Genomic DNA, 27,524 nt, shown 5'->3' on the forward strand with positions numbered 1-27,524 from the left:
CCTTTTTTTTTTTTTTTTTCAATACTGCTGAACATTGCCAGAATGAAAAAGTGAATTAGATTATGATAGGTCCAGTATCCATAATGTTTGTTCATTTCAGCTAAAACTATTACATAATTTCCAGGGATGATTGTAAAATTAACAAGTTTTTACTTGGATGCCCTGGGAGACCTAAAGGCACTGTGCCAAATAGCTTTTCATTTTGAATATGAAGCAGAGAGCTGAAGGTCATTGCAGAAATTTCTCAGCTTAAAAACTGAGACAACTAAGCTAACATTTTCTAAAATATATATTTAAACATTGAAATATGAATCCCAGTTCTTAATTGTATTAATTCATATTAAAAAAACCTCAGGCAAACGATAATAAGTTGATATGAGCCAAAATAATTTGTGTCTTGAAAAAAAATTGTTGAGTTCCAAGGTGGATAAAACCAATGTTTTTTAATTTTAAGATGTTAATATAAATTAAATATAGACTTTTAAAACAATTAAAGGGTTTAAACTTGACAGTATAACAGCCAGTGTTGAAATAATTTAAATAGTATAGTTTTGCAGCATTATTGAGCCCTCTTCAAATTCTGATGAATGAAAGGATGGTACTTTTTAAATTTATGTATAGAGTAAGGGAAAGAATATTCAAATTTTTCAGGCTTTATAAATATGTCTCAATGTTAGTGAGCATTATGAAGCATGAAGTGTTTTATGCAGCCTTCATGGTGGAGTATATACTGATATTTAGCTTTTCTTGGAAGAATTTTCTTTTCTTTTTTTTTTCCTTTAACAGAAAAGCTTTTGCTGTAATTGCATTTGGTTTCGATTTAGCTATCAGATGCAGAGACTATTTCCTTAATTTAAATTCATTCATTCAGAGAGTTCAAAATAGTTATGAACAAAAATTTATCTGCAAGAGAATGAGATCTAGTAATTCTAAAAATATGAAGGGTATAGTACTAGATTTTTCAAAAGTGTTCTGATATATAATGATGTAGGTCATTGTCCTAGGTGAGATTTCCAAAAGGAGATTTCCGTTTATTTCAAAGTGAGTTAGGCATCTAACCTGTTTGGGCACTTTTGACATTCCAGTAAGGTAATTCCCAGCATCTCTGAATGTGAAAATACCTTGAAAATCTGGGCCCAAAACCAAAAACAGACTGCCCTGCACATGATGAGCAGTGGTGGCTGGGCAGAAGCTGCTGCTGGGCACAAGGAAAATGTGGTCACCTCCTCTTCGCCACGGCCCAGCCCTTTTTCCTATAGGGATTATTGCTATAGCTGCCCAGAGCCTGTGCCTGGGCTGTCTTGCAGCTCCTCTTCACTGCCACCACTGGGTGGCCCAGAGGCAGTGCTGGCAGTGGTGACTGCAGTGGAGAGGAGCCACAGGGCAGCCTGGGCACGGGTTCCAGGCGGCTGCAGCAAGAGACACCTTGGCAAGGGGGCAGTGGCAAGGGGGAGGTGGCCAGTTTCCCCCCACGCCCAGCCACAGCTTCTGCCCAGTCACCATTGCAGCCACTGCTGCTCATCATGGGCAGGCAGGTCTGGAGTGGACACAGGATGGCCTAGGGCCGGGGTTGTGCACGTGGGTCGCAGCTGGTGTGGATCTGGTCCACTCTAGTTGGGGCGGGCGCAGGGTGGCCAGGGCCAGGGCCAAGGAGGTGGGTGGGCCCTGCCTGTTTCAGTGGGCCACAGGCCAGTGGTGGCAGCTGCCGGAAAGAGCCACCACCTGGGCTGCCTAGAAATGGAGTCCAGCCACAGAGCTGCCCCAGCCCCTCTGCACACCTGGGACAGTGGGATGTGCCATGGGGACAGATGGTGCCTGGGCCAGGAGAAACCGAGGGACCTGCCATGGGCCAGACAGAGTCCCTCTGCAAGCCATTTCCAGCCTGCGGGCCATATTTTGCCCACCCCTGCCCTAGCTCTTAGTCTCCTACCCTTCTCACCAAACCTCTGGTAGCAAGTCACAGCTATGCAGGCAAAAGGTAGATAGGTAAAGATGTTATTTTGCCTTAAGGTGTGACTGCTCCGCTAAGCTGATTAACATTTGTTACACCTTACACTGTAAGCCGAACAAGGCTCTTACTCCCTGTGCCATGGCTATATGTGGCCATGAAATGATGGCAGCCTGAATGAGCATTTTAGTTGTGTGGATGAATCAGAAAGGCTGTCTTAGGGCAATACATGAAAAAAAATCTGCAAGACAGCCTGGACTTGGAACCTTAGAGAGGCATGCCTTCTCTGCCAGGTTTGCAGTGAAAGCTATTTTTCTTTCTGGTTAAATGTGTATTTTCCTTTTTTCTCTAGAAAAAAACTGAAAATTATTATTTGTGCTCCAAATTCAGTAGGTTCTTCCTACCATCTCCTAGTTCACATTCTTTCCTCTCCTCCACTGTTCTTCTTTATGCATGGCCTCATATATAGACATTTGGCTAGGGGAAAAGATGCATTTTTGTTACTGTGGGCAGTAATTGGGAAAGTTTGGATGTGGTGTGAAGGACAGGTAATAGAGACACTTTGAGATTCAGAAAAATAAATGAGTTTGGTCCCTGGATTTTATTTGTATTTGTGAAAGGCAAAAAGTGGCTGAGCTGATTCTTTTTGTATATCCATTTCTTGTAAAAACTTAGCAAGTTTGTTGTTAGCTGGTGATTTTTAGGAAGCTGGCATACATCAATGTCTTACATGAAACCTCTGATGTTGTCACATTATTTTAAAGGTGATCATGGCATGATAAGCTGAATTGGTGAAAGTGCACACCATTTTCTGTGTTTTAAACATGGGGCTATTGTCTGCCTTCAGACAGGCATGTACTTTAAGTGGGTGCAATGAAAATGGATGCCAGAGTGTTTGAGGACAAACAGTGCTCCTTGGATCTCATTGTGCAAGATTCCAAGAAGTCATTATAATGTTGGGAAAAATAAATGCAGTTGATCCTGCAACACAGAATTAAATCAGATGAAAAAAGTAGTATTTATATATTTAAAAAAAAAATCATTTCTAAGAGGTTAGTTTTCTGAAGCATTTTATCTACTTTTAACTAAAATTGTGTACTTTAAAAATCTGTTTTATTTTCTGTGCTATTAAGGTAAATTTAACCACATCACATTTAACCCTAACCCTAACCCAAACCTAGTTAGAGTTGTTTCCCATTTGAGACCTGGAAACCTCTGGGCCAAGTTCTTTCCCTAGTTAACCCAGGGTTTTCCCCTGTCAACTCCATTCCTGGTGCCCTAATGGACAGAGTCCCAGGATGCCCAACTGGCAGACAAAGTGCTGGGCAGCACATGGGAAGCACTGAGGGTGTGGAATCAGGCCAAGGGGGTGTGAGAAATGTGTGCACGGAGTGTGTAAAAGGACACATGAGGCCCGAAAGGTGAGTGGGAGCAGACCAACAGGGTGCTGCAGCATACTTGTTGCTACTGTACGGTTCAGTTCCAACATACCTCCTGAAAACTGAGTCACGCAGCACAGTTGTGCCCTGCAGTGGCAGCACAGCCTGAAGATAGATGCCACTGCCCACGTGCCTTGGTTTTCAGGAGTCATGTCGGCTTAGAAGAGCTGCAGTAGAAGTGGCATGCATGCCTGCATAACGTAATGCTAGCCTGGCAGGAGTGCCTTTCTGCTGCAGCCACTTGTGAGTTCAGCTCCAACATACCTACTGAAAACCAAGATGCATGGCGCAGTTTCAGCCTACAGCAGCACTCTGAGATGCTCCAGTTGCGAACCTCTGGTTTAAGGTGTGCTGTGCTTGTTTAATATGGGTCTCAGTTCTGTGATAGAGCACAAGCTTGGGTCCCATCCAGTAGTTTGATACAGACTTTAATATAGTTTAGGTACAGGGATTTATCTGTGTACTTGTCCTTGCAGAATTGAGGTCTTTAACAAATCATGATTTTTTTTTTTCATGGGGCACTCTTATTCCCTTCTGTAAAAAGAGTTTGAATCGTTTAATGTAAGTATACAATAAAGAAGTAACTAAAAGTATCTTTAATTTGCATGTATGTCATATAGGGAAAAGTTTGACAGAAAAGGGAAGCTAAAGTATTGTATTTTGTGGGCAAACTTGATTTCTGCAATAACCTGTTTCCTTTCTCTCTTAGGCTTCTTTACAGCTTAGCCTTTAATGCCAGGTTCCTAAGGCATCTTTGGTATCTAATCTCTTCAATGACTACACGAATGATTACAGGGTACGTGTTATATCATTCATTGAGCTTAAATTAGAATAGAGTATATGTAATGAAAAAGAAAATAAGACCTTGTGATACACTTGAAAAAATACAGTAGGTTGAAAAAAAGAGTTTAAAGAGAAAATTTCTATAGTTGATTCTTATTTATACTCCAGCAAAATTTCCATTAATGTTAATTGAGGCTTTGATGTAGTAAAAACATTAAAGGGCCTTGGGAATAAGGCTGGTGTTTAATTAGAGGTATGTGCTAAGTGAAGTATCACAACCTTCCTTTAAAATAACAGTTCACATGTCTTTATGTTAAACATGATAATGATATTTGCATTTTCTGAAGATTATGTTGATTCTATTGAACAAGCACTGACAGTACTATCTAAAAATTTGAAGCAGGAATTTAAGAAAAGCACTCTCATCTACGTTGGTTCTTCCTGATGTGAGGGACGTCAGATTAGACCAGAGATCAGGAATGCAGGGCACGGGTCATGGAAACAAACAGCATGTTCCTAGATCAACATCCTAATCCTTATCGTAGCTAATTTTGCATGAAAAGAAAAATTTATACCTGAAAGCAGAGAGCATAAAGCTTGCAACTGTGGCAAAAAAAATAAGCCCTTTTCCCTTCTTCTCAGTGTCCTGTTCTTATTTTTGTCTCCCCTCCCCAATTCCTTCATTTAAGGAGCAGATGGCCTAACTTCCCAGAATAAATTATGTATATTTGTGTCAGAATTGTAAAATCACCATTACCTCCCTCCTAAGATGCAAGGTGGTAAAATCATGTAAATCATGCAAATCAAATGTTCTGCAGTGATAGAAGGGAGAATAATAGTAACGCAGGAAAAAGGAAAATGAGAGGAGATGAAAAGAGGGTGAAAGGAATGGCTCCAAAGAGTTGTAACTGTTTGAAACAGTTTACCTTTCAGCAGTTTGGTTTTATCTTTTTGGCAGTATCTTTTTGTTTAAATTTTCAATAAATTAGTACAATTCAGCGTGAGAAATTGAAGTTGCTTCCTGTTTATCTTTGCGCGGGGGTAAAAAGGGTATTCATGTTCTGGGTTAATGGGCTTTAGCCTTTGACCTCAGAGTTTATTTGCTAAAAACACCTTTGTCTTCCAACTTTGAGTTTATTCAGCCTGAGATGTAGCGATTGCTATGCTTTGTAAATACAAAGCATACCTTAAGTTACTTCAGTAATGTGTATGTGTGCCAACTTGCACTTTCTCCTAGATATAAATGTATATTTATTGGTACAGAATTGTTGGAGTTATATTTTGTTTTTAATCATTGCTTAAAAATGAAATAAAATCGCTCTGCTAAAAATTGAATTGTTTGAATTTAGCATATCTGTTTCCAATGCAGTTTTGGTACTTATGAATCTAAATATTATATCATTTATCATTGTGATGTTTATATTATTCACATACAATTTAAAGTAATCTGTCAGTATGGTCATATTAGAGGTAGAAAAGATCTCTTAGGTATGTGTATACCATCTCTGCAGCACTCCCAAAACCACCATCAAGAAATAAGCCAGACCTATTTGCTGCTGCTGTTTAGAAATGTTGTCTGTTTGCTTTTCAGGGTGCTCACAGTCTCAGTTTCAAACTCACTCCTGAGAACCCCGTGTCCAGCACTGTTCTAGTGATCACATAGCATATCATATGTGCAGAGTACCAGTAGGACTTCCTTCTTAGCATCTTGTTTGGCAATGTGGTAGAGATGGTAGTGATGTACTTTTTACTCCTTGAGGTGATTTTTAGATATGAACGATGATCTTATGTCTAAATCCAATGATCAGCAACACTTCTTGTGGTGGGTCAGAATGACCTAGTTTTTGTCCAAGGTTGGCACTAGGATGTTGCCACTTCTCCCAGCCACAACATAGATGAAGCTGCTGCTGAACAGTCATGGCTCGGGCAAAGTCTCTCTCTGCTGGACTTCTGCTGAAGCCCTCCCAGCTCCATGGGCTGGATCTAGCCAGTGGGATGTAGATTAACCCCTTCACTAGACTGATATTTAAGAGACCTGAGCTCTGTTCCCAGTTCTGACCTAGCCTTGTTATGGTAGCATCTTTGCTTCAGTTCTCCAGTTGTAAACAAGAATGCTAATAATGCAAGTGCATTATAAGGTGCTTACTTCTGTGCAATGTTGATAAGGGTTTATAAATAATAATCCCATTTAACAAAAGCAGAGTATTGTTCCCCCACAGAGATCCTATCATTCGTTAAAATGAGAATACTCTTTATGCTATTTAATGGAGCACTAATCTGTAGTATTTTGACTAAAATCCTGAAGTTTTAAATCTTCCTTAAAAACTAGAAGATCAATTTAACTATTTTCTATTTTTTTTTTTTTTATCTTAAGGTCTATGGTGCCATTACTTCAAGTGATATCAAGAGGGTCTCCAATGTCTTTAGAAGACTCCAGTCGGATCATCCCTCTCTTCTACCTTTTTAGTTCTTTGTTTAGTCATTCACTTATTTCTATTCATGATAATGAATTCTTTGGTGATCCCATAGAAGGTAAGAGCATAAAGCTTGCTGCATAGGATCTGATTTGGCAAGCCTCACTCTCTCAAAATTTATTTTGATCTCAGTAAGAGTTCTGCAGAAAGAAGGTTTGTAAAATCAGCCAAGGGATGTTAATTGAACATTAAGTATGTTACAAAAATGAGAATATATTAGCATCCATTATTTTACTGTAGTTTAGACAGTAATGAATGCAGTTGGCATTAATGTCAGTTCCTTTGGTTTGTGTTTTGTTTCCTTTCTGTCACTTTTTTACTTTGTGTGTAAATATCAATATTTGTTTTCTTAAAATGAGTAAAAAAACAACAGTTGTGCTATGAAAATAAGACAAATATTAGAAATGTTGTTTTGAAAGTATTTAACTTTTATTTAGCTGTAGGTCAAAGACAATCATCAATGATGCCTTTTACATTAGAAGAACTGGTAATATTATCACGCTGCCTTCGAGATGCCTGTTTGGGAATCATCAAATTGGCTTACCCAGAAACAAAACCAGAAGTGCGTGAGGAATATATTGCAGCATTTCGAAGTGTAGGAGTCACAACAAACACAGAAATGCAGCAATGTATACAAACGGAACAAAAACGATGGATTCAGCTCTTTAAGGTATTAGATGTCAATTTTTCACATGAATTAAACAGTCAGCATGTTCAAACATGTTTTACTGGTAACATCACAGTATTTGGCTGCAATTAATTTCATGCACGTGCTTTTGTTGCAGATATGATCATTTAGGAAACACGGTGTTTGGAAATAACCTTGACTTTAAAAATAATTCTGGGTTTTAGCAAAATATATTGTTGCTTAGCAAAATAGTCTTATTTTGGTAACTGTAATTTAAAAGTAATTTTTGTTTGACAAGTATTTTTTTTGGTTTGCTTTGTTTGGTTGTTTTACATTTCATTGATTTATGTAGGAGTTGGTATGGAAAATGTATATGAACATTTAGCCTGCAATTTAGTGAAGTAGCTAATCATGCGACTGACCTACATGAATTGTCCAGACGTGTGGAAAGGCACTTTCTGCCCAAACGTTTGTCTAACATCTCTCCTAATTATACGGTTCATAGAATCGTAGAAGGTTAGGGTTGGAAGGGACCTCAGAAGGTCATCTAGTCCAACCCCCTGCTCAGAACAGGACCAGTAAAAGATATGACTAAAAACTTCTTGTTTCTCTTAATATGAGTAGTTCTGGTAACATTGGGGAATGACTTATGAACTTAATATTAACACTTAGGTACCTTGCTGAATCGGGGCTTAATAGTTGGTTTAATTCAGTGCTGTCATTCCAGTTTCATGTCAGTCAGCTCCACTGAGTCTTGTTGACACTACATTGGTGGGAAAAAGGGGTGAATATGGTTTAGTGAATGTAAAATTAATTCAGGTTGTTCCTAGATAACTAGTAATGTACTTCTAACCAGTTTTCCCAGCCTAAGGTTTGAGTTAAGTAAGGGAAGCTGAGAATGCTGGCAGGAAAAGACCTAAGAATATAACTGTTGCGTTAAAAAAGAAAAAAAAAAAGAGTGCTTGACTTGCCATGAAATTTCTGCAGCAAACACATCTAGTCAGCTAAAATTGCTCATTAAAGGAGTGGGAGCAGAAGAAATGCATTTTCCAAATTGAATGCTAGATTTACAGTCCGTTTAATACTGGCGACCTCTCGCACACTAATGTTCAGTTCGAGTCATCAGCTGTCCCTTCAGGTCTTTTATCACTGCTTTTGTCAAGCTATCTATTTAATTGAAAGAAGTTAATTGAATGAAAATGATCAACTAAGCTTGTATTAATATTGCTAATGGAACTTTCTTCTTGGCCATGTTTGGAGAAAGATGTCATGCTAGACTTTAGGAAAGGCCCATTAACGCTTGCACTTAACCTGATGGGCTAATTAAGGAATGCTTATTCATTCTACAAGTCTTCCATAGCCTCTATCCAACCCATTCTGCCTGATTTTACAACACATTTCACTTATGAGCATGAGCATTATGAGCATTAGTAGCAGTGAGAGTAACTGATAATGTTTTGATTGCATTGAATACAGTCCTAATGCATCACTGAATTTGAAATTTGTGCAGATTGATCTAATATATGTTTGCACAATTTAATTTAATTACTTGTCTTTAAATTACCAAATAAACTTTCAATTTAAAGGTCACAAATTGAGACCCTGGTATGTCTATTTTTCTAGCATGACAGCGTGTTAGGGACACTTTTATGTGTGTGGTTTATGCCATGTCATCTTCTATTTGTGCCCTTTAGTTGATCATATGTAATCATTCTCTTTTCACTAACCTCTAGTAGTTATGATGAAAATTGTTGTAACATTTTGTTTTCCTTCTAGCATCTCAAATGTCAGGTTTTTTTTACTGTCAAATTTCACACAAGACAATTAGATGAATGGTATGCAAATAATAGACAGTCATTCTCATACTCTAGAAAAATCATTTGAATGTACTTACTTTTTTCAGTGTGCCATTCTCAAAAGATGGGTTTGTATTCCATTATCAGAATAATAAATCTAGAAGATATGTTTAAGGGGCTCTTTTTTATCAGATATTTGTTTAATTATAAAGCAGTACTACTTTACTTTTATAGATATATAATTAACTAGTGGTAAAATTCAGCTGTCAAAACTGAAGGACACCTTGTTTTGGCAAGAAAATTTCAGTGCATAGTATCGAATCTTTCCAAGGGACTTTGTGAAGTTACTAGTGACCCAATAAAATGTGATGTAGGAAATCACATTTTGTCAGATAAAGACAGATTTTTCTAAACCTTGAGTTGATGCTGCTAAAGTAGTAGATCAACAACATATTTTCTGAGGTTTTTGAATACTTGCTTTGCATTATTAGATGGAAATCTCAGTTGTGTGGCTTTTTTGAAAATATGAAAAAGGAACCTTTTGTTTACTGAGGGTTCTTTTCTCCAAAGAATGCACAGTTTTCTATAGGAAACTCCAGTCCCACCAAATTTATTGCAACTTTTTTTAAAGGTTCCTTAACTGTTTTTGTGCTATTTTATTGGCACAGTTTTTTTGTTTGTGTGGGATATTTCTTTCTGGATTTTGGAAGCGGAGTGCTAATGGGACCACGTAACTTTAATGTCTCTCCAAACCTCCTTTGGATTTTTTTAAGGGAAAAATGATAACAATTCCAGTGCAATCAAATAGTTCTAAACAGCATTTTCTGTCACTCGTCTTCCAGGGTGGGAGACCTTGTAACATGCTGCATCTTAAAAGATCATTTGTTTAGTATGTAGACACAAAGACCTGTAGAAGGTTCATTAAGTTTATTGCTTATAACACCTGTCTTGTTAGCATTTGTGTGTGAGCGCTCATGTGTGCTTGTGTGTCTTCAGCTCATTTTTGAAAATGCCAGAGTTTTAAGTGGCATAGTAGATCCCTAGTTTTGGTAGCAGAAGAAACTGTTTTGTTTACTTCTGTACAACTATAAGGCTTTCAGTTACTTCCATTATAATATTTAGGTGGGGCTACAATGTTGCTTCTTTCTTACTGGTGTTTTTACCCATTTTGGGGATGAAAGAATGGGATAGGGTGATCGTCCTGTAGGTAGTAGGTTATTTTTTGATTTGATATTTTCTGGCTATTCCTGGTTTTAGTGAAGCTGTTGTTGTATTCTTTTAATTGTCAACCAGCTGAGCAGGATAAATGCTTTCCCCAGCCTCCTAGTTTTGTTACATAAACAGCTTTGTGTTCACCCATCCTCATATCCCCTGCCTGATATTGAAATGGCCCTGCATCTTTTATTTGAACTGGCTTAAGTTTTGCCAGATATGTATGGATTCAATAATATACAAGTATAATACAAGTAATATACAAGAGAAATGTTAAAACTTGTCAAACTTAAAGGTGAAAACAACATTCAGAGAGGCATATAAGTTTATTGAATATGCTGTAGTATCAGTATGATATTTTAAAAATTATATTAAATATATGTAGGATTATGTTTACTTGTTTATATCTTACAAGTCTGGGTGTTCATGTACTGTAATAATTGCAATATTGGTATGTTGGTAGAATATGTTTTTTGTCTCTAAATCATCCTAATAAAATAAATTAGTTATTACTGGTATAGTTACTTTTGGTTTTCATGAGCTACTGTACAATCATAGAACCATAGAACTGGAAGGGACCTGTAAGATTATCAAGTCCAGTCCCTTGCCATGGGCGGGAAGTTATTGGGCTCAGATGAGCTTGACAAAGTGCCTGTCCAGCCTCACCTTTAACACCTCCAAGGAGGGTGACTGCACCATGTCTGCTGGGAGTGTGTTCCAGATTCTGGTAACCGTTACAGAGAAAAAGGTTTTCCTTATGTCCAGCCTGAATTTACCCTCTGTTAGTTTATGCCCATTGGTGCTCATCTTCCCTTGAGGTGCCGTCCTGAAGAGTTGCTCTTCTAGTTCCTGATGCTCCTGCCCAGCATATTTGTAGGCGGCTATCAAGTCCCCTTTCAGCCTTCTCTTACTCAGACTGAACAGCCCCGGTTCTCAGAGTCTCTCCTCATAGGGCCTACCCTCCAGGCCCTTAACCATATGGGTGGCCCTTCTTTGTACCCTCTTGAGCTTATCCACATCCTTCTTGAAGTGCGCTGCCCAAAACTGAACACAGTACTCCAGCTGAGGCCTCACCAATGCTGAATAGAGAAAAAGGAGCACCTCCGTGGATCTATTGGCCACACATCGGCTGATACATGCTAGAGTTTTATTTGCCCTGTTGGCTCATATTGGCTCGCACTGTTGTTTCATATTCATCTTCCAGTTGATTGTGACCCTCAGGTTTTGTTCAGATGCTGTGCCAGCCAGTGGACCACTGCCATATAGTTGTGGTGAGGGTTCTTCCTACCCAGGTGAAGGACTTTGCACTTCTCCCTATTAAAACTCATCTGATCTCATTCTGCCCATAAATCCAGTTTGTCACGGTCATCTTGAATCTTTGCCCTATCCTCTGGTGTCCCTGTGTTTCCCCACAGCTTGGTATTGTCCGTGAACTTAATCATTGAACTTTCCACCCCCTCATCCAAGTCGTTAATGCATGTACTGAATAGCACTGGTCCAAGCACCGATCCATGGTGGACACCACTGGAGATGGCTCTCCAGACCATCCCAATACAGTGCCTTTATGTGTGAGAGAGATTCTTATGATCTGCAGGAAGCAGTCTTTAGCAAACTAATTATTTTGATGATTTTTGTCCCATTCTCAGTTACTTAAGACGAAATGGGATCAAGTATTTACAAAGGAGAATACCGTTGTTTGTAATACAAATAAAGAAATAACTTTAACTAATCACTGCAGGATTACTTTAGATTTTTTTGCATAGTAGAATCACCTTTACTTCATACAGTTTAAAGTGCTAACTTATAGATCTGTTTCTACCATGTAGGTCATCACTAACTTAGTAAAAATGTTGAAATCTAGAGACACAAGGAGAAATTTCTGTCCACCCAACCACTGGTTATCAGAACAAGAAAACATTAAAGCAGATAAGGTAATAATAATGTTTCTTACATCTAACTTAATCTTTTAAGTGGTTCTTTCTAGTTTGTTTAAGCTTCTTAATGGGAGGAATTGGATTTTATTTATGAAAGAAATGACTGGAAGGATGCAGGTGGGTAATGTCTAATGCAAGAGTCTAAATTATAAGATGCATGAATATGTAGTCGGGTATTAGTTATGAGGTACAAGAATTACTTTTGTAGACTATGTCAGTGTGTTGTACAGATTAGTTAAACTAGTTTAAAATCTGAAATGATGTTGCAGTTCTCTGAAACACAGAAAGGTCTTTCACCTAAGGAGATACCTTTACCTCTAGTTACGTTACCCTTTTGGAGAGTGGAACCCATTTACCAGAACTTTGGGTATAAGAAGACTTGATACAAGCTTGCAGACTAAAAACAAACAAACAAAAAAGGCCCTTTATTTTAAACTCAGTGCATTCCTGCACCCAGCCCTGGGCATGCCCAGAAGAGGCGGTGTGTTACATTACCCGGCTCACCTGATGTCTGTAAAGATCGGGAGCTTTAGTGGTGCTTTTTGGCATTTTGATCTAATAGCTGATTGAATCAGCTTTAGCTAAAAGAGCCAAAGAGTTCTGTTGAAGTGCCCAATTTACAGACGCTGCAGAGCCTCTTCCGGTAAAGTATAGTGTTTTGGGGGTGTTTTTTTAATGTCTGCAAGCAGCTACAGTGAACAATAAGCAAAGTCCCACAGGGTTTTGATGCATTTCAGTAGGCAGTAAATATTTGTTCTAGGGGCTGAGGCTCACTAGAAGGCCTATCTTTATAGGAGAAGATTTACTTCATTGGAAGAGGATTTCTCTGAAATATAGTGGAGTTAGTCAAACTTTCCTTCTGAAATAAAAATTTCCTTAGGTGACTTTAATGAAGTTAAAGCCAAAACTGCATCAGTTGCTTTTGAAAAGTGGGTGTGGATTCATGCGTGTTGGAGAGTGCCAATATATGCCTATCAGAAAATATACAGAATCATAACTTCAACAGATAAAAGCTAGGATCTAAGCAGCAAGCCAAGTCTGAAGTAAACTGGTCTAGTTGTCTCAAAGATATGGTTCCCAACAGCTGGAAAGTTTGGCTCATGGGCCAAATGCAGCCCACGAAGTCTTGGAATCCAGCCTGCAGGGCTCCCCAAGGGTCGGAAAATTGGGTGGTGGGGGAGCAATGACAATTAATACTGCCACCCCTCCCCTACTGCCAAAATCCCAAGCTCTGCATGACCTTCCCCCTACATGGCCAGAGCAGATTAGAACCAGGCCCCCTTCCCTTTGTGTGGCCGGCTTGGGGCAAGGCCATGCCCTCTTCCCCTGCGCAGCATATTCGGGCCCAGGCCATGCCACCTTTGAACCCCACTTTCTCCCCTCTGTTGGTCTAAGCCACATCCCCTGGCCAGGTTGGAACCAAGCCATTCCCCCCTCTCCTGTCACCCTTGTCCCTTTTCCCCCCACTTCCTCCCTCACAGGGTTGGGTTTGGGCTGGGCTGGGCTAAGTCCCATTCCCTCCACATAGCTGGATCAGGACGAGGCTGCCACCTGCCCTTCTCTGTATGGCCAGGCACTGTACATCTGGCCTGCTGGATGAATAGGTTGAACATCACTGGTATATAATATAGTATAATGCCAGTTCATTTGAGTATAAAAGACACTTTTTAAAACAAAGTATTATTTCTTCCAAAAATAGCCTTCATCTTAAATTTAAGTAAAAAAAATATTAAGTAAAAAGAAATTTCTTTTATGCACCGTTGAGGTTGTGTTTTTGTAAAAGGATCTTTATTTCCTGCTTCATTTTTTCCTTAAATTGAGTGTCAGAAAATTTAAGAGCATTGAAGGAACAGAATGTGAATTACACTTCGTATTATTTCACTAATTATGTACAATCATATTTAAAGGTGTAGCCATGAAGAAGGCAGAGTTAGGGCTTACGAGCTCTTGAAATGTTTACGCATAAAGTTTATTAACTTGATAGGTTACTCAGCTGTATGTGCCATCTGCCAGACATGTATGGCGAGTCAGAAGAATGGGAAGAATAGGACCCCTGCAGTCTACTTTAGATGGTAAGATACTTCTGCATCATTTTTTAACATTAGGCACTAAAGTCACTTCAGTTTGCCTTGTTTTAGAAGTAGTGGTAAGAATTAATTCATGAAAGCTTTGGTTTTCTCAGATGTTTCATGTCAGCCATAATGGTGCCCAGTAGCAGTTTATTGTTTTCAGTTATCATCTATATTTACAAATTTAAAATATGAATGTGATTGGTATAATGTTAAATTAACAGGTATACAGTCATATGTACATCATATGCATTGTAACATCTTTCATTTCCTAATTGAATTAGTTTTCCCCAGTTCACCTGATAACATTTCTGCTTATTTCAGTCCTCCTAGGAGCAGAAATGATAAGAGACATCATGCATTATAGTGTACATGTGTCTGCATATAATTTATATTACATATAAAAACAACATTGTAAAGAATGTGTAAACAACCCATTGACTCTTAGCTTTTATGAATGGTATGTTTTAAAAAGCTCCCTGCTAACATAACAGAAGAGCTCTAGGGACCATAATTATTATATATGGGGGAGACATGTCACTTCATACTCAGCTGCTTCTGAAATCTTTGTTGTTATTCCCACTTCTTTTAAGTTTTTGTACTGCTGCACTTGGGGCAAAACGCTTGTTAAGGCCATAGATTTTCTTAAGTGAATGTATAACTAAAGCAATATAAGCTTAGACCCTCAAGCAGCAGAACTAGTTTAAAAGTACACGAGTGCGGAAGCTACTCTGACGCTCTGTAATTATAGCTCGTCAAAGCAGACTCGATTTAATTGAGCCTGCTGGAGCATGGAACTACCGCGCTCCAGCAGCACCCCTGCATCTCATATATCAGCGTCCCCACGCTTCAAAATGGTAGCAGGGGTGATTGAACTACAGCTCATTGAACTAGCCACTCTCAGAGTCACTGTAATGTAAAGTGCTGCCTCCTTCCCCCCACATGTAAAAATGCCCAAAAGGTCCATACTTGTTGCATGGTGGAGATTTTGAATGCTAAAGTGAACTTTGTGCTGAATTTGCTGCAGTGGGTTAGGCGTAGAAATGTGTAAAATATGGCCATGCAGAGGTTCTGGGCAGACCCTTTCACCTGCACTGAATTAAGTAAGACTTTGAGGGCAGAATCTTTCACAGGATTACAGCTTATGGTCTCATCTAAGTAGGGAGATGTTATTGGTAAAAATCACTAGTATGACTTTTTTTTTTGCTATTTATGTGGGTATAATTCCACTGTGGGTGTGAAGTTTCAGAATCTAGAGTGTCTTTTTTCACTTTAGCTTATGTTCCTTTTGAAAGCTGCCTGTAGGACTGTTCTAGCACTGCCCAAGGTGACCCAAGCCAAACTTTATATTGCTTTTAAAGTCCAGCGAGCTGCTCCACCAGTCAGTATTGGTAAGGTTCTGCAAGGTGTTTGCTATGCTGCACTTTTGGGACCCCAGTACTTCAAATTGAGTGGTCCTGCATTTTTGTATGAAGCAAAATTTCCATATGGGAGACCAAGGGACAGGTAGCTTCAAGGTAGAGCAAGAAGCCCACTCAGAGAGCTACATCAGTTTCCAACTCCATATAACTCCACACTGTGGCCTTAGACTATTTTCCTTTTGGATGTGCTCAGACTGGAAAAGAATTATTGATTCTGGTTTCAGTATATTTTTGGTGACATGTTTGATTAAAGCCAAAGAACATTCCTCTTGTACTTACTCAGGAGGTATTTGTGCCTTCAGCACAGTTGGAGGGTCTTTTGTGGTAACACAATCCACAGGAAATGGGATCTCTCAGCGCAGTAAACTTTGGTTTGAAACCTGGTATGTCTTGTTCCAAAGTCACTACTTCCCATGCCACTTGGGAGCCTCTAGATATCACTACTGTTATCCCAGTTACCTGAAGAATCTTATGGCTTCTGGCATCGGACAGTGGATCTGGGTAATGATTTCCCACCTAAAAGGTTACCCCTAAACTAGGTCCAGGATTAGATACATTTGTATATGGAAACTCATCTTGTCGTTGCCAGTGCAGTTGCTTTTTGGCTAAACAAAGGCCTTCAGAAATGTCACCTTTTGTGAGTGCTAAACACAATGAAAAAAAAAGCATTGTGTGAAAACAAGCACATAACAATGTGCGTATGATTTGTTTTAATCCCACTTGCTTTCATGTGGGATAGAGCCAATTAGTGTGAAAGTACCTCTGAACACATATGGCTGTGTTTATTTGTGCTTTTTCATTTACTTAAATGGCAGACTCTTGAGTTCTAAATGTCCTCTGTATTGATGACTCCATCCCATATTTCTCTTTAAAGAAGGAAACCTTGATGGAGAAATGCAGATAAAATTGACTAATTGACCAGAATAATTGAACTGTCGAAGTTGGGTAGTGGTTTACCTTTGCTGTACATGCACTTTCTGTTTAAAATGCTTTTAACCCTTAGCTTAATAGGCAGCACACATTGACTTTAATTAAAAATGTTTACTGAGTAAACTAAGGGTAACCTTAAAGAAGTATTTTATCAAAAATTCCAAGGGCTTGCCTTGCTGAAATTTGCCAAAAGTGGGTATTCATCAAGTGTACTAATATGTTGGGTCATGTCTCATTAAATCACTTCTTAAAATATCTGTACTTAGAAGTGATTTGGGGAATTAAAAAGTACAATGCCCTTTAATAATGATCATTGATGTGGTGCCCAGCTGCAGAAGGGCGGCCAGGCACCACCACCCTTCAGGCAGATGCCAAAGAAAAGATTGCAAGTGCTGCTGTAATCTCCTTGGCCCCATTAGTCACATGTGCCATTTACTTCAGCTTTATTACCTTGTCTGCAAAGCCTCACTTTGCTTGCGAGCCAGGTTTTCTCTCAGCTTTGATGATAAATGTGAAAGCAAAAATGTCTGGGGCTTTTGTGTCTGGGTCTTCAGCTTTGTATCTAGATAGACCTTTAACCACACCATCAAGTATATGAGCAATGTCAGTAGCATTGTGTGCTCCTGCACGTCGTTCCTTTTCTCTCTATCTGTTGTGCCCTGCATGCTTTTTTATTCCATCCAGGAAGAGCACAGACCAGCTGCAGGTGCTTCCTCAGCCTGATTAAGCGTTTTTGTACCCTAAAGCTTGCGAAGAAGAACTTTTCCAACTGTTTTAGTTGGTTTAATTAAAGATACTGGATTTACCCAAAGAAACTTGTCTGACCTATACATTTCTTTCTTTGAGACTGGAGTAGGATTGTGACCCTGAATTAGTAAAACCCTGAGTTGAACTGGTTCTGAAATGCCTCCTTACTGGATAATAGAACGTTCCAGAGGAGCTGCACCATGGCTTCAGATTTGCTTTTGTGCAACTCTTGTCCTTTGCCGTTTTTGTCTTTGCACACATCATCTTGGTGTTTGCTGAAGCTGGTTATGTAACTTCTTGCCATTCTTTTCACTTTTTAAAGTGATTGAATGTTTATTCAATCACAAGACAGATGTGCTTTTTTTGAGCATCCAAAGCCTGTTGAAATAACTGCGTTTTTCCTCTTGATTTCAGTGAGCTCTGGCTTGGCTGTTAAGGCATTTATACCTAAGTTGGTATGCTGGGTGAAAACAGACTCCCTAAATGAAAACACAATCCAGTAAACTACTCTGAGATATGGAGTCCTTGGTCAATGGAATGGGGCCTTTGGTACCACCTTAATGCAGATACTTGTGACTTAAGCTTCTTGATTAGCTTGGTTAGGTTATTTCTCAAAAAGTTGAGTTTAGGGGTTTTTTTTAATTGTGTTAAGCAACATTTAAAGAATAAGGAATAGAAAGCATGATATTTCTAATGGGGAAAATGCAATGGCATTTTGTGTGTGTGTGTTGCAGTTTGTTTGGAGCAAGTTTGCATTGCTCAAATTTCAATTTAACAGTGGAAACAGTAATACTTTAGAAAGGTAGGATTTCTAAGAAATCGGCGTACTGTGACTTCTGTTTTAGGTATATCGGTTGTGCTTACATGTTTAGTGTACTGATGGATTTATCATTATAAATTGATTTTTGTATAATAAAGAATATTAGGTAAGTTTTATTATCAAAAGTGAATCTTTATTTATATTTTTAAGTGGGCCTGGAGCCAGCACCTCTTTCTGTGTCCGAAGAACGACAGCTTGCAATTTTGACAGAGCTACCATTTGTAGTTCCTTTTGAAGAAAGAGTAAAGGTATCTGTGTTTTTCTCACTTTTATGTATTTTAGGTTTTTTACAGTAAATGTAATTCAGTGGATTGAGCTAAGTAGGAAATTAGGTCTTGGATCATCTACCTGCATAATGAAGAGTCAGTTTCTTCCCCTCCTCACTCCCTAGCCTGTTTGTCCCAATATTAGCATTCATAACAAAATTCTTTCTTTTCGCCATCTGTTTTTGTTTCTTTACAACAAATATTTGGGAATTGTCTCTCCTCCATATTTAGGACATAACGTATGTAACCATAACCTGAGACAGAGTAATATTTGGACCTGGATTCTACATTTGGCACTCTATTAGTAAATGCCTGCATTAATGTAGCATCCTTTTCCTCTAGAGTACGTGTACAAGTATCTGATTTCAGGATCAACACCTTACTTTCTGTTGTCCTTTGTACTGATTCAGTCAGTGTAATGTAACTGAGCCAGTTTTAAGGAAGAAATTTCTACAAGTAATATTTCTGTTTTCAGAAGTGAGTAGTTGAACTTAAAGGCATATTTAGTATATAAGGGAAGTATAGAAATGTGACGTAAAGTTTCTTGTATTATTTGTGATTTGTTATGAATGCTTTCCAGATCTTACAAATATAATTTTCAGGTTCATCAGTGTTTTCAAGTTCCACCACAGATGTTTTTTAAAAACTGTTGTTTTGACGTTACCCATGAGAACAATTTCTGAGCTGCTACTGTTGCATTTACAGCATCAGTTAATTAACAAACTACTCCCAGAATTGTGTTGGAATCACTGTGTACCACCCCCATCAAGGAAATGAAAAATAGTTGCATGGGGAATATAAATCAATGTTTACTGAACAGGCTGTGACACATTTCGTGAAGAAGACTGTCTTTTTAGGTTCCTCTGAAAGAACTGCAGTGCAGAGAGTACAGATATTTAAAAGATTTAATACAGCTTCATAGTACCATAGTAAAAGTTCTTTTTAGGTATTCTATTTTAAAACCATTGCTCATCATAATTGACAGAAGTGTAGTCTGAGTATATTAAAATATTGTTCAGTGACTTTGGTATTTTGTTGTACCACAATACATTTGTACAAACAGGCTTTGAGTGATGTGGTCTTAGTTTGTCTGGGGAAGAACTCTGGTGAAGGTTCTTTGTGGGCCTGTCTACATCCCTTTTTATAGGATTTGTTGCCTCTACCATGAAGCTGCAGAGCTTGTATAATAAAGTTCTGTATGCTGGGCTTGAAGGAATACTTTTGTGTTAGGGTGATGCCCTTGGTTTCATTGTAAAAAGGAGTGAAATTCCTCCAACCTTGTAAAATTCTTCACTGTCAAAGCAGAGATGAACTGAACTAGCGTTAGATAGCTTAGTTAGTGGTCTAGTTAGTCTATTATGGTTAGTGACTAACTCATAGTGTAGTTAGAGCATCTGGAGATGCTTGTTTTATTCCATCCTAGAGGTTACACCAGTTCCCTTAAGGGATTCAAAAATTTGCATCTTGCTCAGCCATCTTTTCAGAGAGAGAGATTCACATTTGGTGCCTAGGGGTCTTGGGATTGGCTAATGTAATCTCTTAATGTATAGTTTTTTGTGACTTCACTCAGATGGGGAAGGACAGACATTTTAGACTGAAGATACACTTGGCTTCTTTAAACCTTTAAATTGGATCATCCTACAGCAGTTCCTTCAGGAGCTGGTTGGTGTAGCTAATCCAAGAGCTTTGACAGCTGTCCTGTTGTCTCAGCTGATGTGTTGACCTTGATGTCAGGCCCTGAATCAAGGCAAAGACTTACGCAACAGAGACTTGTCCAATGTGTCTGGCACTGAAACCTACCACGATGCCCCAAATTTTGGTGTAAATTAATGTTGTGTGTGAGAGGCTTCCAGATTTTTTCATGCCCTTATATCAGGAAAGAGAAAGGAAAAAAGTGGCATTCAGAGAGAGAGAGAGAGAGATCTCAGCTTGAGGCTGGGTGCCAAGTGGCTTGGATACCTCACCCGTACATAACTGATTCCATCAATTTCTTCTTTTTTGACTGGATGTTCTCCATCAAAACCTTTGGTTGGTCTTTGTTTCTTGAGTTTCCACAGCACTATTCAGTAGGGGTGTGCAAAGCGGGCAGTATTTGATTTGGATTTGGCTTGATTCGGGGGACAGTGATTCGATTTGCTGATTTGGATCACTGTCCTGTTTCAGTTTGGCTGAAACTGAAGATTCGATTCTGATTCGGAGAACCAGCGATTTGGCCATGGATGCAGCTTTGTATGTTTTTTTTCTACATACCTCAAGGTAACAGGTGTGGCTCATGAACATGGAGATGGTGGGGCAGATGGAGCCACACCTGGTACCTTGAGGTACGTAGAAAAAACATATAAAGCTGTGTCTGTGGCCGAATCGTCAAATCTTTCTGAATCAAATTGGAGGCTTCCACAGAGGGACCAGGGCACTGCCTGTGTGGCCCATTGGATAAAAAGGTTGAGCACCAGAACATGTTTGAGGAGCATGAAGGGCACTGCATACTTCTGATTTGCTCTTGGAATCCTCACTAATTTCACTCACTGAAAGTTTCATCTTCCTGGAAAAATCATATGCAGGGTCCTGGTCAATTATTACAACATTCAGGAATCAGTGACTACTGTGTTTAATGCTGTCGGTGCTGTTTCAGCATAGACTTTGCTGGTTATGTCAGCAGTAAATGGCACTGGCCTTACCTTGTGCACTTGAATTTTAGGAGCATCCCTTTCATTCTGTGTAGATAAAATTGGCATTTGTCACTGGTACTGTTGCCTTAAGTGTAACAGCTGGGAATAAATGGAGCATCCTCCCACTGAAGAATGTCCCAATGTGGTCTGAATACCAGATCAGGGCTTCGTCTGTGTTGGGGCTTCTTTTCATCTTCTACTGATGAACAGAAATGGTTTCGGGCACTTTTGGAAAGACAAGCTCTGATAACCCTTTCAAATGGTGGTTTTAGGATGAGATGCATCTCTTCCCTTCTTTACATTATGAAATAGAAGATAAAAGATAAAGTCACGTTCCCTGTTCTCATGGGACTACTCATCCCAGCTAAGGTCATCTGACACAATCTTATATCCCTACCACAAGTATCAAAACAATTAATATGTAACCTGTGCTCTAGGAGGTTATTAGTTTTTGTTGCAGTGTCTCTGGACTGATTCACTGCTAGCATCTGCGTCCTAGGAATTCTCCATAAAAAAGATATTTTCAGGTGTTACCTTTCTGTTCCCTTGAATAGAAGTGGGGTATGGGTCAGAAGAGAAGGGCATTCTTCTGCTTCTTTGGGTTTCCAAGTAATGAATTGCTAAGCCCTTGTGGCTATAGGTAACTGTATATTATACTGTGTGTCGACCCTATTTTTGACTGCAGGTGAACTGATAAGTAATAAGAAGTGGCATTAGGCATGCAGAGAGCATCCTGTGACCCCTCAGATTCTATTGTGGAAATATTTCGGGATTGGATGCTCAGGTCTCCACAACTGAAAGAACTTCTCTTTGAGAGTCCAGGTCTTTTAGTTATAAATTGAAGCAGACTTCGGAAAGAATTAAAACAAAAGTTACAGCTGATCCTTATGGCTTTCCCGATCTTCATTAACGAGGAGATAAAATACTTTGCTTCTGTACCATGGACAGTCCCTCTCTGTATAAACACTGCAGAGCATGATTCCAGGAAAGACACCAGTCTTCTGCCACTCCCAGGGCTGCCTTTGCCAAAGGACCTCAGACAGAAGCAGGGCTCTTTATCACACATCATCTCAGCTTCTGGCCCTTAAATAACAGTTTTCGTATGACTGAACCACACTCTTCTCCTTTTGTAATACAGGCCATGTCTCTTCCATGTTACTTGGTGTTAGATTGCTGGATATAAGACAGCGTCAGAAATAGTGACCTTGCTGTAGTTTCATAGCAGGACACTAATACTAGGTGACAATGGAGGCCAACCTTTTTGACAGGTGTGCCACAAATTAGCCACACACCCTTCCCTAGTATCCCTTTCCCTGCCCAATCTGCTGTTCTGCTTTTTGCTTCTTGCCCTACCTGCTGCTGTCTGTCCTCTCCCCAGTTTGTTGCATGCTTCATACAAAGGATGCCCAGGTTGCAGGTTCTTCCCACCCCTTCCAGAGGACATTATTCTTTTTCTATCCCAGGGAAATAGAATTGTCTGTCACTCAGTCTCAAGCATGTTTGCTTTCATGTGGGAATAACTGATCCATGCCAAGAGTTTTGATTCTCTGTGGGGAGAAATTACTTCCAGCTCCATGTCTTGTCTTTCATTCTTTCCACTAGATTTATTAAGAAAAGCCCCTAAATATCTGTAGTACATTGCAGATGCAAGGCCGTATTAGTTAATTCTTAGTTGGGTCAACAGGATATCTTCCACACTTCAAGATTAGGCCGACCTCTTCCAGTACTTTGGGCTATTCCTCCTAAAAAAGATGAGGCTTCCTGATAACTCTCACGGTTCAACCGAAGTAGAATATGCAGTCTGTAAGAAGCTTCTGAGTCTGACTGTTTTGACTTACATTTGCCTTGTGAATGATTATTGGGACTTCAGACCTCACATCAGTGTCCTACAACTCAGAGCTGAAAAATGAGTCCTGTAGACTTTCAGTCCATTCACAGAACATTGGGTAGTGCAGGTGCTCACAATATCATTCCCATGTTCTCCGTCAAGAAACCGAGAGAAGCATATGCTGATGCCCTGTCCAAGGAAGTAAGAAAACTCGTTCGGTTCTGTACATCATTTCACTCACCTGCTAGCAGAGCAGATGTAGTGAGTCAGGATTTTTCGCTTGGATGGAGAAATGCTTTATCTCGGCGCATGAAGGATAGGCAGTTAACTATTGTAGACCCCTTGTGTTGACATGGTTAAAGCTGAACTGTTACAGATGAGAGAGAACTACCTTGAATTATTACAGACCATAAGAAACACCAGTTGTGTGCTCAGTGTAAAGGGAAGAGTTAACACCCAGGAGTGGTGATGTTCTAGTGTATCTTGTATCCAAAGTCAGAGACAGATTCAGCGGTAGATTTTCTATAAGTGCATGTAGCAACTATTTCTGCCTATCATTATTTTGTAATTTTTACAGGTCTTTTATTCTCTGACCACGTAATCTCTAGGCTTATTAAGGACATGACAAATGACTCTTCTACTAGATACACTCCAGAGAATTATGCACCCATGCAATTTTGCACATAAAAGGCGTGACCATACACAATTGCATAATTTAACCCTGGCAAGCTCTGTGCCTCCATCTCTGTGGGGCTCCCGGCACTCCAGCTGGGAGCCCCATATGGAAGCACCAATCATGGTGGTGCGTGACTTGACAGCTGGTAAGTGGGGGGGAGCTCCTCCCTGCAGAAGCAGGAGTGAGCGTGGGGTTTGTGGGTGAGCTTGGGGGGAGGGGCTGAGTGGGGTGTGGGCTGCGTGCCATCAGGCGTGCCCAGCTGTCTCCATGCCTCTGTGGGGGGCTTCCAGCATTCCAGCTATAAACTGTATGTGGAGGCGTGGAGCCCAGCTGGCCCAATGATGCAATTCTGTGCCTCCATGTGTGGCTTCCCACTGGAGTGCTGGAAGCTCTACATGGAGGCATGGAGCCAGCCCAGCTCAGTGGTGCATGGCTCCCGCCTGCATTGTCATGAGGCCCATGTGCTTGTATGGACCCAGCCTGGTCTGGTCTGAAGGTGTGCGCCAACAGGGCAGGCGGGCCTGGCTCCATGCAGCCTCCAGAATGCAGCTGGAGCTACTTGCTGCTGGGCGTCTCCTTGCTGTGGCCAAGAGTTCCCTGAGGGCCCATCACCTGAGCTGCCAGTGGTGGGGGCTGTGGGACATGTGGCGGGGGTGGGGGTACATCCACCCACACACTCCCATACCCACACCCCTTCACAACCTCCCCATGAACTGCCCCCACACACAGGCCTTCACAATTCCTCTCTACAAACCCCACACACACCGACACCTTCACAACCCCCCCTATACCCCCCCATACATACAAAGTACCTGCATATATTTCTAAAGAAGGTTAAAATAGTTTTATATTTGTTGTTAATTTGTAAACAAACAAACAAACAAAAACAAAAAGGGGGTGGGGAAGAAAAAAAGTAATTTAGCATAATTTTGAGGGGGTTTTGTGCATAATCTTGCATTTTTCTGTGCATAATTCCCTGGGGTATAACTAGAGGACCTTCTTCAGCTTGGGATTTGAAACTAGTTTTAATGATATTGATAGTAGTTTCATCCTATGAGCCCTTGCTCCAGAGGCACTGCTATTTCAGTTTCCTATAATTGTGAATGTTACTAGTAACTATTGTTCTTTGATAGCTGACTGTGCTTTCATACTACTTATTTGCTTTCCCCTCTGCATCAGACTTGCTTGTATTCAGGACTCTTCATGATAAGAAGAAAGAACTGAGGAGATGGTTGGGGAGTACGTGTTCCCTTTTACTGGTAGAACAGAGCAGTAGCATAACTAGGGGTGGTTATCAAACCTGAGTGCTGACTTAGAAGGGATACTGGAATGGCCCCCTGAAGAGCCTGTGCTGCAGGATCAGCTCGGCTCTTGAGTCTTAAGAGCAGGTAGGACTGACTGTCTCTCCTACCCCCATATCTATTCTTCGCAGGTTTTTGCCTACAGAGCAAACCTGGTTAGTCTTTCTGCAAGTTGAGAATGATGGGGCTTCTCTACGCCACCTCCTTTCAATAGTTATGGCAGTTCTACAGCAGTGTTAGAGGTGCCAAGTCTTTTAAGTATGAATGAAGAGGCAAATCTCAAAGAACTGTAGTAACTAGGAAGTAAACACTTATTGAAAATCCTAATGTAAGTATGGTTACTTGATTTCTCTTTTAATTCATTTGACCAGATTTTTCAAAGACTGATCTATGCTGACAAACAGGAAGTTCAAGGAGACGGTCCATTTCTGGATGGAATTAACGTTACTATCCGAAGAAATTATATTTATGAAGATGCTTATGACAAACTTTCCCCTGAAAACGGTAGGCTTATATTATATAAAACTTGCTATATAATTATTTGTTTGTTTTTACCTTATTGGAAGGGTAGATATGCCTTGCCTGAAATGCTTAAATTAGTTTTGAAATTGAGATCACCCCCATACACACATCCCTCATCCCAATTCTTCACTTTCCATTTTGATTATTGCAGTCTAACATTTTTGATGCACCACTTTCTTTAATTCAAACTAAATCTTCATTGGATGCCTTTTTATGTTGTTGTCAGTTTCTCCATGTGTTTGTGTTTGTGTTTTCACTCATACTGCTCATTAGACATTTTGCACATGGAATTTCATCTGCATTGAAGAAAAAACATTTAATATTGACAGAATTTGAAAGATGCAATGTGGCTTATGCCAGACTTAGGTTAGGTACACTAGCATATATCACTGTAGTGAGTTATAAATGGCAGCCATGCAGTGGGTTTGTTCTAGTGCAGCTGTATCAGTACTTACATTTCTGTCTCAGCTAGATCTAAATTGTAGAGAGCCCTTATTAAACACATGGAGAGTTTGGATATAACAAAAATATCTTGGGGATAGGTAGTGAAAAGAAATCTACCTCCCTACTGGGGAATTGCCAGGCATGATGGAGTCCTCAGTTGACCTAGAGTAGGGTTGGGAAATTATTTCAACTGCAGGGCCGCTTAATGAGTTTTGGTGAGCTGTCGAGGGCTGCAATGGTAACGCTGCCCCTTGACAGGTACCCTGCCCCCTGGTTTCCAACTTAGGACCGGAAGTTCCTTCACTTGCCCCTGACCTTTGCTACTAGAAGTCCCTCTCCTTGCCCCAGAAGTACTCTGTTGGGGGCGAGGTTGCCATCTTGAAACCAGAAAAAAAACCCAACTAAATTGTGTACTAAAAAAAATCAAATTTATTTTAATAACTTATTTTAATTTTATTTAAAAAAAATATTTTTTCTCTTGATCTATGTGTGTTTGCATCATGTTGCAATTGGAATCCTCCCAATCCCCACATGGCTGTCATAGAATATATGGAATATAGAATCGTATATTCATAGTCTGTGTGTGTATAATGTATATACTATGAGTGCTATTCTGTTTCAGTCCAAACCAAGGAATATGGCAATTAAAGAAAAAATTGTATGGGTATTCTGAATCACAATACAGTTATGCAGAGTATTGCTAGTAGGTCAAATGCAGCATGGGAGTACAGAAAAGAAGAAATTTCTGAAAGCTGTTGGAAGCATAATTTCAGGATTATAGACCAAATTGATTAAAATGGACCTAGGTGATTGAGTGCTCATAGATGAGGTCTTAGAATTGATTGCACTAGAACAAAGGTCATTGATTTGGAAGAGGCAGCCAGTTTGTCTATATGGGTTCAGTTAATACTTCAATGGTACCTTATTTTAGATATTTAAAAACAGAAATGGAGTAGAACTGACAGCTTTTAGACGTAAACTCCTTTCTCCATGTGAAGGGAACTTCTTTAAAATCATAAACAGCAAAATCACAAGTTATTCAGGTAACTCCAAATTACCATTGGTAAAGTCATTATTACTTACCATTTAACACAGGTGTTCTCAAACTTTATAATACCATGACCCGGAGAGCTGCATGGCGGCAGTGGGAGATGGGGAGCTCACATACAGCAGCCACTGCTGCCATCCACCTCTCTGCGCCACCACCGTGTGCTGCTTCCCTGTGCTGCCATGTGTAAGCCCTGGGAAGTTTTCAGCCCCCTTTTAAATTGCTTGCAACTCACAGTTTAAGAACCCCTGACTTAACAGATGCATTCTGTAGAGACTACCAATATGATTAGGAAAACTATTTTTGAAATGTCCGGGTTAAAAATTTTAATGAAATATTTTTATCTCTGTCTATACTCTCAATTGTGCAGGGTTTAGGTAGAGAGAGATTATATATTTAAAAAATCTCTAAAAATGTTATTCAAAACAGCTTGTCCACATATGCAGAAACGCTTAGTATCTCAGGAACCACTAGGCAAGAAATTTGTGTGCATCTGCACCAGATAACCCTTGAGAGAGAACCCTCTTACAACCTTGTGATGCTATGATTCTGTGATAAAGGTTTGTCTG

General features: G+C 39.8%; 1 protein-coding gene across 2 annotated transcripts in view; it reads left to right on the forward strand.

Moving 5' to 3' along the window:
* UBE3C (ubiquitin protein ligase E3C) overlaps window positions 1-27,524 on the forward strand; it is a 129,750-nt gene that overhangs the window by 59,806 nt on the left and 42,420 nt on the right. For both annotated transcript variants that reach the window (XR_002095784.1, XM_019508157.1), the window contains exons 11-17: window positions 4,097-4,183; window positions 6,545-6,702; window positions 7,082-7,314; window positions 12,107-12,211; window positions 14,199-14,286; window positions 18,352-18,449; window positions 25,313-25,445. Coding sequence is in view for 1 of the 2 variants with exons in the window: in XM_019508157.1 (XP_019363702.1) it covers window positions 4,097-4,183; window positions 6,545-6,702; window positions 7,082-7,314; window positions 12,107-12,211; window positions 14,199-14,286; window positions 18,352-18,449; window positions 25,313-25,445 (902 nt within the window). In the remaining variant the exon portion in view is untranslated. The remainder of the gene's footprint in view (window positions 1-4,096; window positions 4,184-6,544; window positions 6,703-7,081; window positions 7,315-12,106; window positions 12,212-14,198; window positions 14,287-18,351; window positions 18,450-25,312; window positions 25,446-27,524) is intronic.

This window comes from Gavialis gangeticus, unplaced genomic scaffold (genome assembly GCF_001723915.1).
Source record: "Gavialis gangeticus isolate Ggan-Ray unplaced genomic scaffold, GavGan_comp1, whole genome shotgun sequence".
In the NCBI taxonomy this organism is placed as follows: domain Eukaryota; kingdom Metazoa; phylum Chordata; order Crocodylia; family Gavialidae; genus Gavialis; species Gavialis gangeticus.